Source organism: Erinaceus europaeus, chromosome 9, assembly GCF_950295315.1.
Source record: "Erinaceus europaeus chromosome 9, mEriEur2.1, whole genome shotgun sequence".
Taxonomy (NCBI): domain Eukaryota; kingdom Metazoa; phylum Chordata; class Mammalia; order Eulipotyphla; family Erinaceidae; genus Erinaceus; species Erinaceus europaeus.
The window spans coordinates 6,835,810-6,849,967 of record NC_080170.1 but is presented as its reverse complement, the minus strand read 5'-3'; the positions used below and the strand labels follow the sequence as shown (position 1 = coordinate 6,849,967).

Genomic DNA, 14,158 nt, shown 5'->3' with positions numbered 1-14,158 from the left:
AACTATAATGAAGTGTCTCCTATTAAAAAACGTATAAAGCTGTGAGTTGGGCTGTAGTGCAGCGGGTTAAGCGCAGGTGGCGCAAAGCACTAGGACCCTCCTTAAGGATCCCGGTTCGAGCCCCCGGCTCCCCACCTGCAGGGAGTCGCTTCACAGGCGGTGAAGCAGGTCTGCAGGTGTCTCTCTCCTTCTCTCCCCCTCTGTCTTCCCTTCCTCTCCCCATTTCTCTCTGTCCTATCTAGCAACGATGACATCAATAATAACTACAACAATAAAACAACAAGGACAACAAAAGGGAATAGATAAATATAAAAAATTTTTAAAAATGTATAAAGCCGGTTTCAGCCTCATACTTTCTCTTGCTAACAAAGTGTCTGAAAACTGTATTTATTTATACTCCCTGCAATGGCCCTAGAGGGACTTAGATATTCAGAAATAAATAAACCTTCCTTCAATAAAGGGTTGAAAAAAAAGAATGAGGAAATCGAGGAATTAAAGTACAATAATAAGATCAAGCCGTGGTGAACATGAATGGCAAAATCCAAGTCCATGATGGACTGACAGATTTCACTGGCCACCGTGAGGCTCTGGTCTAGCTAGCCACAGCAAGGAAGGGAATCTGATTCGTAAGAAGACAGGTCTGTGCACGAGCTCTCTGCTCTGAGATCCCTGCCAGCTCTTGTTGATACTGATTACAGAGATAAATATTTCCAAAGAATCTTACAAAAGGAGACAGAAAATTAACCATCCAGCAAGCCGTCAAAAACACCCAGGAGGTTAATAAAATTAATGGCTTATTAGGTGACCAGGAATGGGGAGGGGGGAGTCTATAAAGATAATTTGCAGTAAAATTATTAAGTCAAGTGATTAATGGGACTACTTAAAATTCACCCGAGCTGCCAGGAGCGTGCAGATGAGGTGGACTGACCTTCCTGAATTGCCTTGTCCACGGTGATCGCCGGGGCGGAGTGCAGAAGCTTTTGGTAGTTCTGTGCATTCTGGTCAAACAGCTGGACCAGGAGGGAGCATGTCTTTTCGTATTCACACCTGCTGACAGTGCACAGCTGCTCCAGCTGCTGAAACACAGTAGCGGTATCATCCAGTGGGTCATCTAAATCATCTCTGCAAGTACAGACGAGCAAGTTTGCAGACAACATTAGAACAGGAGGCCCTTCCCGGCACCGCAGATACACTCTATTCACCCCAAGTACAAATGCCTGATGGGTATGGGAGTCAAAGGTGGACTGTAAGGTGAGCAAGAGAACGCCCATCTCTACAGACACAACCATGTTCCTTGAGGGATCCTTGGGAGGTTCTACCCTTAACTGAAGACTGGTTGGAGACCAGTCCCGTCGCTATTTGTGGAAGGCCGTCCTCTTCAACCGAGCGCGCAGCTTCGGGAGGGAGCGGTGAGGGAGAAAGGGGACATCCACCTAGCCAGCCACATCAGCCGAATCAACCCTGGTGATAAGTGAGGTGACAGGTGCTGCAACCAGATTGCCCTCTGTGTTTCTAAATAACACACACACACACACACACACACACACACACACACACACACACACACACTCGCTCAAAGAGGTGAGTTCACCAAGGCCCCCAGCACGTAAGGTCAAAACACACAAAAATGCAACTGTATTCCCATGTAATAGTAATAATCAACTGAAATTTAAAAGTTCATCTCTAGGGGCTCGGGCAGTAGCGCAGTGGGTTAAGTTCAGGTGGCGCAAAGCACAAGGACCCAAGTAAGGATCCTGGTTTGAGCCCCCGGCTCCCCACCTGCAGGGGAGTCGCTTCACAGGCAGTGAAGCAGGTCTGCAGGTGTCTGTCTTTCTCTCCCTCTCTCTGTCTTCCCCTCCTCTCTCCATTTCTCTCTGTCCTATCCAACAATGAACAACATCAACAGTAACAATAATAACCACAACAAGGCTACAACAACAAGGGCAACAAAATGGGGGGGGGGTGGCCTCCAGGAGCTGTGGATTCAAGGTGCAGGCACTGAGCCCCAGCAATAACCCTGGAGGCAAAAAAAAAAAGTTCATCCTTTACAAAGGCAACCAGAGAACGCGCAACACAGAGTGAATCTAATAAAGCTCATGGAAGCTCTAGAGGGAAGTGCTCACCCAGCACTGGTGGAATGGAAGAGCTGAAAGGCTCAATTGCATGGAGGACAGATCGATTCTTACCGTGAATTTATCTAAAAATTCAGGGTTTGTTTTTTTTTTAAATGACAAGCTGATTCTGAAATGTACATGGAAAAAGCAAAGGAAGTTAAAGATCCAGAACCAGTGTGAATAAGGAGAGGAAAAGCAAGGGGGGAAAGACACGACTTGATTTCAAAATGACTAAGTGCCGTCGGGATAGCCTACTTGCATATAGCGTGTCCCTCCGCACTGGAGCACAGGTCAGGTCTGAGGCTGGTCCATACCAGACTGAAGGAACCAGAACCTGTGGTTTCTTCCCCTCACTCTCTCTACCTCTCTGTCTGTCTCTGTCTCAAAAAAAAAAAAAAAAAAAAAAAAGGTCATCCCAGAACATGAAAGTCTCAGAGATAAGAAAAACCATAATGCGAAAGCTTATTATTATTGAGATATAATAATCAAGACAGAGTGTTTGGCCAAAGAAAGACACAAAGATAGAAAATGAAGTTCAGGGTGTAGAGTGGTGGCACAGCTGGTTGAGCAGCACACAGTACAAAGTGCAAGGCTGCAGGTTTGAGCCCCCACACCCCACCTGTAGGTCTGCAGGTGTCTGTCTTTCTCTTTCCTCTCTACCTCCCCCCCCCCTTCAATTTCTCTCTGTCCCATCAAGAGCAAAATAGAAAGAAAAGAGAGAATGAAGTTCAGATTGAAGACTTCATGTGTTTGGTCAATTCATTTTTAAAAGCAGTGTAAAAGGCTTTTATGGAGAGAGAGAAAAGTCTTTCCTACAAATGATGTGGGACTGTTTGGTGATCCATATGTTTTTGTTTTTTTCTTTTCATAGTAAAATAAAAAAAAAGCTTGAGGCATAACTAATCACACACACACACAAATAAATAAATAAATAAAAGACAAACTTTAAAACTGCAACTCTTCAAAAGGCTCTATTCACTTTTAAAAAAAGAGAGAGAGAGAAAATTTGGATTGGGAAGCAGTATCGACCAGACGCACGTGATCAGAATATACGATCCTCTCTCACTTTTCAATGTCAATGTCAGAAAACAAACACCCAGCTTAAAAAGCCAGGCAAGGGATCTGAAGGGCCTTTTGCCAAGGAACTCACCCCCGAGATAAAGGAACACAGGAAAATTCACACAGCACAGTCAGTCACTCAGAGGACACTAAAGAAACCTGTCATGAGGAACCACCACACAGCTGTGAGAAAGGTTAACATCTGGCTGGGGGAGAGACAGCACAGTGGCTGTGCGCAAAATACTTTCATGCCTGAGGCTCCAAAGGCCAGGCTGATCCCCCAAACCATCATAAGCCAAGCTCAGCAAGTGCTCCGGTTAAACACAAAAGCGGACAACAACAACAACATATTTGACACTATCAGTGCTGGCAAGGAGCAGGAAGACAATCGGTTCTTCTGCACAGGCCAAGTGGGAATGTAAAATGGCACCGCTACTCTAGAAGATAATCCGGCGCACGTTACAATGCGCAAGGACCTGGGTTCAAGCCCCCAGTCTGCACCTGTAGGGTAAAAGCTTCGCAAGAAGTGAAGCAGGGTTGCAGGTGTGTCTCTGCCTCTCTCCCTCTCTATCTCCCCTTCCTCTTCATTTTTGGCTCTCTCTATCCAATAAATACATAAGGATAATAAAAAATTAAAATTGAGTCATTAAACCATGCATTTATACCATGTAACCCAGGAAACTCACACCTCGATACTGAAAAAAGGCACCCAGGATCAATTTCAAAAAAGTACTTCATTCATAAATGTGGACAGGAACATTTACAATTATTTTATTCATAACTGGCAAAAGGGAGTGGGTGGGTGGGTGGGTGGTGGACAGTGACCACCAGCAGGTGAACAGACAAAGCAAATTGTGGTGTCAGCCAGGAGCTGGATTCTCTGCTTGGTTAACAGGACGGCAAGCGACACTCAGCTGGCCTGGGGCCACCTCAGACGCATTCTGCCTCCCGGGGATGGAGTCTGATAAAAAGACTACATACATGTAGTTTAATTTGTAGGACATTCTAGAGAAGGCAAGATCTACTACCGGATAACCAGACAGACTGGAACTGTCGGAGGCTGAGGTCGGGACTCTGAGAGCACAGTGCATGACAAGGGCACATTTCCATGATGACAATGACGACGACTATACAACTATGTACACATTTGTCACGCAGGGACACGCAAGGGGTGACGCTGACAGCATGTTATTATATAAATATATATATATGTGCATATTTTTAATCCCAAAATACAAAAGGTGGGAAGGCAGCAGAGACATTTTGATTTTCTGATACCTCACAACTACGGCTACAGATTCCAAGCGAGAGGTGATGAAGGCCTTGGTGATCTCAGGGGCGTAGGTGTCCAGCAGGTGGGGCTCGGTTGACTTCACGAAAGGGACGGACGCCACCATCCTCTGCCACAGGGTCAGCAAGTAATGGACGCTGTTGGGAGCAAACTCCCAGTGCTGAGGGGGGTGAAGCAGACGGAGTCTCAAAGGTCGCCACGTCGCAGGTGCGGACTCCCCGCACACGCGGCCCCAGGTTAGCTTCCATCCAGGCCGGAGGATGGACCCTCAACAGAGCACCTTGCTTTTGTGGCAAAGGCCATGACAGTATCAAGAGATGAACCCACAGCCCTGCTCTGTTCCAGCACCCTGGATGACCACTGCTAAAATGTGGGGGTGCTTCCATCTGGCTACCTGGCCACGAATACCGTCTCAGCACTGACTACCAGGGGAAACAGGATTGTACAGACCCTCCACCAGATGAGTTAAAAAAAAATAACATTATTGCACCAAAGTAAAGGACTCTAGGTGGAGGTGGGGGCAAGAAGGAGGTTCAGGTCCTGGTGCCGGATGGTGGAGGGAGACCTAGGCTGGGGTGAGAGGGTTTGGCCGAAAACGGAGAAATTTTACACATGTATCAACAACTATAGTGACTGTAAACCATTAATCCCAATCAAAACATTTATAATAATAACAATCATGATAATCTGTGAAACTTTTGTTTTCTTTTTTTTTTTTTTTCCCACCTAGACATTACCAGAGCTTCTTGATTGATTCTACAATTGTTAAGACTTTTTGGTGCACTCTAGTTTTTTATTATAAAATAGTAATTTATTTTAATAATTCAACAGCAATTATCGAACGATAGGTACTAAACAGCGATAAGTACAGGGTACTCATTCAACAGTCCACTGAACTTTTTAAAATCCCAAGTCTCTCCACAACTTTTTTTTTTTTTTTTTTTGCCTCCAGGGTTATTGCTGGGGTCGGGCACCTGCACTACAAATCCACTGCTCCCGGAGACCATCTTTTTACCATTGTTGTTGTTGGCCAGGACAGTGAGAAATCGAGAGAGGAGGGAAAGATAGAGAGGGGAAGAAAAAGATAAGACAGTCGCAGACCTGCTTCACCGCTTGTGAAGTGACTCCCTTGCAGGTGGGGAGCCGGGGGCTCGAACCAGGCTCCTTGCACGGGTCCTTGTGCTTCGCACTCTGTGCGCTTAAACCCACTGCACTACTGCCCAGCCCCCTTGACACAACATTTTAAGCAAAGTACATCAATTGCTATTTTAAAGGATTACCAAGGCGGAGGTTGGAGGCCACTATGGTGGGGACAGAGTGATGGTTGGTTGACGGGGAAATGCACGGGGACCCTCACAGAGGAGATGTCCTCTTGGGAGAGTAGAAATCCTGTAAGTCAGCATGTCCTCAATAAGGAGATATTACAGCTTTTAAAAATTCCTACCAAATCAGAGCCAGAGAGTGACTTAGAGACCATCTACAGTTTAGCGCTGATGACACTTCTCATTTACCTGTAGGCTAGTGATGGTAAAGTTTGCAATCAATCTTATGACTTCAGGATAGTCCTTCACCATAACTAATTCTCCCAGCTGATAATTCGTCTTTAAACGAGCCAGAAACCGGCAGAACTCGTGGTAATTACCTGGATCAGACAAGCCCTAAGCCATGAGGTAGAAAAGAGAAGAGATGGCTTTATTAATCGCGGGGGAAGCAAAGAAATAGCGACCAATTACATAACCAGTAAATTCAAACCGTGTTCTCATCAGTGTCTCGGCTTTCCTGAGTGCTCACCGTACTTTCCTGTCAATGGGGTAGACACCTAATGTTGTCACCAGCGACTGATATGAGGAGCCCAAGTAAAGGATTCCGAGGAGGCTTCACGCCAGTCAGTAAAGATATTTGGCGTATTGCACCCAAGTAAAAGACTCTGGTGTGGGTGGGTGGGGAGAATACAGGTCCATGAAGGATGATAAATGACATAGTGGGGGTTGTATTGTTAAATGGGAAACTGGGGAATGTTATGCATGTACAAACTATTGTATTTACTGTTGAATGTAAAGCATTAATTCCCCAATAAAGAAATAAATTTAAAAAAAAAAGATATTTAAGAACCCATCACACTGTGCAAAAACTCTACACCAGCGTGTGTGAGCGTGCATCTGCGTCTTCACCGATGTCAATGGAGAACTTGGAAAGGAGTTAAAAGGAAAGGTAAGGACAGGCTCTTGAAACCCTGGAACAGAGCAACCCCAACTCGACTTAAATGGCAAAGGCGCAGGCGCGCAGGCGACAGAAACTTCAAAGATGTCTGTCAGTAAGTGTTTATTCCATTTCTGGAGGCTCTGTGCCCTACAGCCATAGCTCGGCACCAAGTGGAGAAGCCAGCAAGCAGACAGCCCCGACGGAGGGCAGGTCGGAGGTGACCTGTGAGGCAGACTAGGCTGCGTGCCAGCCTCCAGGTACACCCCGCACAGGAGCTGGCGGGAAGCAGCGCCCCCTAGGGCATCAGTTAGTGTCCTGCTCTGACTGACTGACCGCTGGTGTGTGCTGCTGAGGAGGGTGGAACCCAGGGTCTCATGTGGGCAGAGCTTCCCACCGAGTGGCAGCCCCGGCGGAGTATCTGCTCCAGACTGAAAGAGTTTCTAAGGAATGCTGAATAGAGGGGGCTGGGCAGTGGGCATCCAGGTGAGCACACACGTTAGCATGCTCAGGGATGCGGGTTCAAGCCCCCAGTGTCCCCGGTGTCCTCCTTCCTATCAGGAGGGATAATGCAGGGCTGCAGGTGTCTCTCCTTCTCTCTCCCTCTCCATCTCCCCTTTGCCTCTTGATTTCTGCCTCTATGCAATAAATAAATAAGAAGAGCCAAATATATACTGGTGTCGAGTCACTGAGGATAAATTATATATATATATATATATATATATATACATAAAAGATACTTTATAGTCTTAGACCTTTTGATACATGTCTGTAATTCTAAAATGCTGCCGCATACTAGCTAGCTTTTTAAAAAAGAATAATTTATGGTTTCTTTAGAGACGGAGAGAAACTGAGTGGAGAGAGAGGGGAAGAGACAGACACACAGCTACAGTCCTGCTTCATCCCCTGCAGGTGGGGACCAGGGTCCAGGATTCAAACCTGGGTCCATGCACATGGGGACATGTACACTCAATCAGGTGTGTCAATGGTGGTGACCACCGACCCCCCCCATTAATGTTTATGGCTGTGAAACATTAGCAGAAGGATGCTGATAAGTCAAGATAATTGAGAACAGCAGGAGAGGTGACTCAGTGGTTGGAACCCAGGACTTTCAGGATGAGGCCCAGAGTTTGACCCTCAGCATCGAATATGCCAGAGTGACATTCTAGCTCTCTCTCTCTCATAAACAAACAAGCCTCTGAAGAATAGACTCATATGATATTAGCATACTGTCTTTTCCATGCTGGCTGGTTAGAGTAATTAACTAAAAATGTCAAGTATCTGGGTAAAATGCCACTTCTCTGCAAAACGTGTCACTTTCAGTTCCGCTGATCCTGAAAAGTTAACACATAGAAACAAAATAGTCCCAAGAATAACTTGCAAAAAAACCCCTGCTTTTACAGAGTAGACGTTTCCCTCCTTCCTACCTTTCTCTTCTTATTTTTTTAATTATCTTTATTTATTTATTGGATAGAGACAGCCAGAAATCGAGAGGGAAGGAGGAGAGAGGGAAAGAGACAGAGAGACACCCGCAGACCTGCTTCACCACTTGTAAAGCTTTCCTTCTGCAGGTGGAGATGGGGGGGGTGGGGGGTCTCGAACCTGGGTCCTTGCGCATTGTAACATGTGCGCTCAACCAGGTGCACCACCACCAGCCCCCCTACTTTTCTCTTTTTAAAAATTAACTTATTTACTTTTGAGAAAGAGAAAGTGAGGGGGTGGGGGGAGAGACCGACCACTGCTCATCTCGGGCAGACAGTGCTGCTGGGTATTGAACCTGGGACTTCTGGGCCCCGGGCATGCTAGCCTGGGACGCTACCATTGCAAAATACCCCCCACCCCACCCCCACTCCACACTGTCTTTATGGACAGATAAATCCCCTCAGTGAGTTATCACTGACAAAAAGCTTTCATCATCATTTAACCTGCCGAGATCTGCCTTTTTCAGAACAGCTATTCCAAACAGAAACGAGGCTAAAAAGGAACCGGTTCCATGGAGGTTCCCAAAGTCAGTGAGGGCGGCTCTGTGAGTGTCTGAAAGGGAAGGCTGTCTCTGACACTTCGCAACTGACCGCGGAGAGCACACTTTCAAGGGCTACGAACAAAGCCGTCTTTCGTTCATTAAAGCCACTTGTCCCTGGAGTGGCGCTCCGGTGTGTGCCCCGTCGTGCAGTGTGGACGGCAGAGAGTGGGAGCGCACACGGGGTCGTCGGGTGGAGACAATCTGCAGGGCGGACTGAGCCGTCGCCTGGGGTTTCAGACGAGCAGAGAGAGCGAGGTGACAGAAGGGCACAGGAAGAGGAGTGTGACAGGGCATCAGACACCTTGTAGCGACACAGGCTATTGCTCCATGCTAAGTATCAGTTAATTAAAGGACTTCATAAGTACCTGAGGGTTTTCAAGTATCCTTCTCACTCCCTTAATTAAATTGCCCAGGTACTTGGCACGCTCGGGACTGCTGAATAAGGACCTTCGTGTAGAAGCGAACTGAACTAAGCATGACAGTGCCTGCAAACAGGAACAACGGTTGTTAGAAGGGTCTGAGGCCACACAGAAGGAACACTAGACTTTGCATACATTTTTTTTTTAGCATACAGATAACTTCAGTGACCATGTATATACTCGCATATTATAAAATCCCCAAATAACAGTCAGGTCCTCTGATCACTTTCAGGACCACTCACCCACTGGTCATAGACCTCAAAACACAGCTGCTACCTATGAAACAGTAGCTCTTCGACATCCAAAGCCAGGGATGTTCTGGCTGAAAAACAAAAGGCCAGGGGCCAGCCAGGTGGTGGCACACCTGGTTAAGCGCTCACATTACAGTACGCAAGGACCTAGGTTCAAGTCCCTGGTCCCCACGGACAGGGGGAAAGCTTCACGAGTGGTGAAGCGGCAGGTGTCTCTCTGTCTCTCTGTTTTTATTCCCCCTCTCTAAATTAAAAGAAATAAAGGGACCAAAAAAAAAAAAAAAAGAAAGAAAGAAAAGCTGACATTCTGCGACATCTCCTAGAGACAGGGAAACTAGCTAAAAAAATAAATAATAAATAAACTCCTACCCTAGGGGTGGGAATCTTTTTCCCTTTCAGCAAACAAAAACATGCCTGCTGTGTGCTCTGGAGTCCAGAGGGGGATGGCCATAGAACGTGCTATGCTACTTCCATCTGAAGTACTGTGTTTCTTCAGAAAACGGTGGTATCACACACCTCTCAACTTTACTCCTATACGCTTGATACCAAACTGACCCCTTCCCCTTCTTTTTTTTTTTTTCTCTTCTTTTGTAAGTGTTGCTTGGTGTCTGTTTAAGATCTCACAAAGGAGACAGTCTTAAAAAGCATCAAGAGCTTTTAGTTTAAACAGATGGTGGGATTTGATTTGAAACTTGCAGGGCGACAGGAGTAGGGAGCAGCACTCACTCCTCAGCAGGAATCCTGTGCTGGGCTGGGCTGCCAGGAAGCTGAGGCAAGGCCAAGGCGGGGAGGGGCCAGAAGCAGGAGGGGCCCTGCGGGGCCACAGGGGGAGCTTGTATGAGGAGGAGGAAGAAGCACTCAGAGGCCCAGGTTTGGGCAGAGCTCAGCGGGCAGTCACTGGCTCTGGGTTCATGTTTGTGACTGCCGAATGTGAATAAAATTGTAGGTGGTGGTGCACCTGGCGAAGCGCACACAGTACGATGTGAAAAGGACCTGGGTTCGAGCCCCCGCTCCCCACCTGTAGGGGGATGCTTCACGAGTCGTCAAGCAGGTCTACAGAAAGAGTACCTTTCGCCCTCTTATTCCCCCCCCCTTCTCAATTTTTCTCTGTCCTCTTCTCCAATGAAAAAAAATTAAAAAGTTTTAAAAAAATTGAAAAAGGAAAGCATGGCCACCAGGAGCAGTGGATTCATCACGCAGGCACCAAGCCCCAGCGATAACCCTGGAGGCGAAAGAAAGAAAGAAAGAAAAAAATAATAAAATCTGACAAACAGCTTGGGCAACGTGCACCGCACAGATGGACACACTTCCTGCAGGAGGCTAATGCAGTCGAGGAAGGACGTGGACAGAATGTCCCCGCCGATTAAGAGCCACCCTCAGACAGAGACTGTCGACACACTGTGGTGAAAGGACAGAGGGTGGGTACTTACTAACTGAGACAGTAGTGGTGGCAGCGAGTGGTACAGATTGAAGAAAAGGTCCAACGTCTCTGGCTCCAGGAGAACTGGAAAAACAAGCATTTCCTAACACTGTGACTTTCGTTTCGGTGACCTCGACCCAGTGAGATCATCACACGAGTCAGGCCGTCTAAGCCCGCTCTCCAAATGAGGCAGGATTCCTAATTGCCTTCCTTCCTTTATAGATGACATGGGCGGGGGGGGGGGGGGGCAGGCCGTGGCGCACAACATGACATAACACATAACAGTGCACAAGGGCCCAGGTTCAAGCCCCTGGTCCCCCCCTGCAGGGGGGGGACCTTCACGAGCGGTGAAGCAGGGCTGCAGGTGTCTCTCGCTGTCTTGTTCCCTCTATTTCCTGTTCCCCTCTCAATTTCTCTGTCTCTATTTAATAATAAATAAGTAAGTAAATAAATCTTTTTTTTTTTTTTAAATGAAAGGTGACACGGAAATTAGTCACCTAAGAAGTTCCTTATTTCTATGTGGCCACTACAGAGCTTCCTAGGAGCGCCTACTAGTTCCATGGTTTCAAAGCAGTATATAAATCAAGTAACGCAGACGCTCAGACTCTCCAGCAGTCTCCAAACATGCCTTTAAAAACAAGAAGCAACAATATCCTCATGTTAGCTTCCAGGAGTATTTTACTTTCTCCTCCTCAGATCTTTTGGAAGGAAACGTCTATACTCTTTACTTTGTCTCTTACTCTACCAACTCTCTCTTCTGCTAATATATATATGAAAGTTTTTTAAAGATATAGACTCATATGCAGTTCCAAGAAAAAAAAGACAGGTGGCATGTGCAGCCTTTGCCCACTTTGCTTCCAATAATAATGCTTATTAAACGACAGCACAGGGGAGCTGGGTGGTGGCACACCGGGTTAAGCGCACATGGCGCGAATCACAAGGACCCGCGTAAGCATCCCGGTTCGAGCCCCCGGCTCCCCACCTGCAGGGGGAGTCACTTCACAGGCGGTGAAGCAGGTCTGCAGGTATCTATCTTTCTCTCCCCTTCTCTGTCTTTCTCTCCTCTCTCCATTTCTCTTTGTCCTATCCAACAACAACGACATCAACAACAACAACGATAAACAACAAAGGCAACAAAATGGAAAAATCGCCACCAGGAACAGTGGATTCATAGTGTAGGCACCGAGCCCCATCAATAACCCTGGAGGCAAAAAAAAAAAAAAAAAGATAGTGCAGAGGTCGGGGTGGGTAGGGCACCCATCTCACATGCAAAAGGCCCTGGGTTCGAAAGCGAAGTGACAGCATTAAGCCTGGATGGAAACCCACTGGTCGTACCCACTGCCCTGACTGCACAGGCTCTTGTTATGTGTGTTTGGTCTGTGCCGAGTGGCTACAGGCGCGGGGTTCCGGGATAAGCCAGATCACTGGCTCACAGTCCAGTTACCACGACCCTTTGAACTCTGTTTTAGCCTCATCTCCAAATAATATGTTCAGTGATCTAGCTCAAAACCTGCAGAAGGCAGAGCAGCACCCCTGCTCGGCTCTTGTCAGTCACTGGAACTTCATACCCTGACCGCCCGTGGCCACTTCCCATCTTCTCACGCTCCGTTTCCCACTGACAGGGTTCAACACAGAATTCCAATTCTTCTCTCCTAAATCCGCCTTGCACGGAAGCCCTAGAGCTGCCTCTTCTTTTGCTCTGACGTCAAGTTACTGTGACGTGAATGGGGAAGGGGGCTCTCGGTGCCGGGGCTGCTGGGTCGTCTGCACTCTCTGTCGGGTGCCCACGCCGGCGGGACTCCGGCTGGACTGTCCCTTACTTGTTCTCCAGGCGCTGGGGATCTGCACGGTGCAAAGGTCGTCGGTAGACTCATCGGCAGGGCTGCCGATGAAGTCGAAGTTAAGGCAGTTGAGGACCAGTTTCAAGACCTGCATCACCAGAGCCTGCTGGTCCTCATCCTGGAGATGCAGAGGGTTGGCCAGCACCTGCAAGGACAGCAAAGTTGAGCGACACCTAAAATGAGATGGTGAGCCAGCTGCTGCTTCACGAACTGAAACCCTTCTGGCCTTTGACGTCTGCGAGGCTCTGTTGCCGGGTGCGAGAGGAGAATGCAGTGGCCCCTCACCTCATCTTGGAGGGAGTCTGCAAGGAATCATGGGATGTGAGATCAGCCAGAAAGAGAAGGATGAATATGAAATGATCTCACTCATGGATAGAAGTGGAGAAAATAAGAACAGGAGGGGAGACACAAAGCGGAACTGAGACTGGAGTTGGTGTATCGCACCAGAGTAAAGGACTTTGGGGTGAAGGGGTGGAGTGTTCAGGTCCTGGGACAGGACAGCTGAGGAGGACCTGGGGCGGGGAGGGGTTCGGGTGCGACGAGGAAAACTGGGACATGCGACGCATGTGCGGCTGCTGCATTTTACTGGCGACTGTCAGCCGTTCGTCTCCCCGAGATGTCAAAAGGAAAAACGTAACAACTGCCATTGACAAAACACACTTGGACAGTTACTACGCTTTTATTTTATGCCTTATGATTTTACGCTGGTGCTGAAGTCCTGGGATTTTGTAGACCGGTGGTAAACCGACCATCATATGAGTAAGACACGTCCGCGCTTCTGTGCACACGGGAAGTGGCGTTGCGAAGGGAGCAGATACCTTCAGCACAAACACTCAGTCACACAGCAGGCAGGTACAGGCGTGTGGGACCCATTAGATCAAGGGTTGCTTAGAACCGGCTGAAAACACATCCATCAAGAAGAAGTGGAGAGAATGCATAGTGAGCGGCCTACGCTGGGTCACAAAGATGGTCAGAGTCAGATCTCTCAGAGAGACAGCGTGAGATGTACTCTTTGTGAAGAAAAAGCTTACAAGGCTTGAGACTCCGCTTCACACATATCACAAAAAAGGAAGACAAACAACCAGGTCAGGGGAGAGACAACACTGGTCATGAGCTGATGCTTGTTTAACTGTCGTCAGGGCTCCATAGATTCACTGAGTAATCGGCGTCCCCTTCTGTGTGTGTTAATTTTTCTATGTTGAAGAAAAAAAATCAGCATAATGGAGGCCCTTCATGCTAGCTAGCCTGACGGTTGCTACACTTTCTTTGGTGCTTTATAATTTCACATCAATCATCTTTTATGATTTTACATTATGTTGTCATAATATCACACACCACTGAGTAGAAGGAAGTGGAAACTGGACCAGCAAAATAGCTCACTTGGGTAGTGTGCTGCTTGACATGCATGTCACAGGGGAGGGGAGGGAGAGAGTGACAGACATGATGGGCCCAGACCTCGAATAAATCCCTCTCTCCATTGTTATCAGTCATTCCTGTCAGGAACAACACAATACACCCCTTTGTGGGCCCCCATAGGACCT

The 14,158-nt window shown here is 47.5% G+C and overlaps 1 protein-coding gene across 8 annotated transcripts in view; it reads right to left on the bottom strand.

Annotated features, from left to right (window-relative positions):
* Positions 1-14,158, bottom strand: part of RANBP17 (RAN binding protein 17) — a 291,165-nt gene that overhangs the window by 252,323 nt on the left and 24,684 nt on the right. For 7 of the 8 annotated variants that reach the window (XM_060197144.1, XM_060197145.1, XM_060197149.1 and 4 more), the window contains 6 exons: positions 12,597-12,762; positions 10,787-10,860; positions 9,052-9,171; positions 5,976-6,122; positions 4,452-4,624; positions 929-1,122 (listed from right to left, as the gene is read on the bottom strand). In XM_060197144.1, the coding sequence (XP_060053127.1) occupies positions 929-1,122; positions 4,452-4,624; positions 5,976-6,122; positions 9,052-9,171; positions 10,787-10,860; positions 12,597-12,762 (874 nt within the window). The remainder of the gene's footprint in view (positions 1-928; positions 1,123-4,451; positions 4,625-5,975; positions 6,123-9,051; positions 9,172-10,786; positions 10,861-12,596; positions 12,763-14,158) is intronic. The other variant, XM_060197147.1, reaches the window with a different exon arrangement.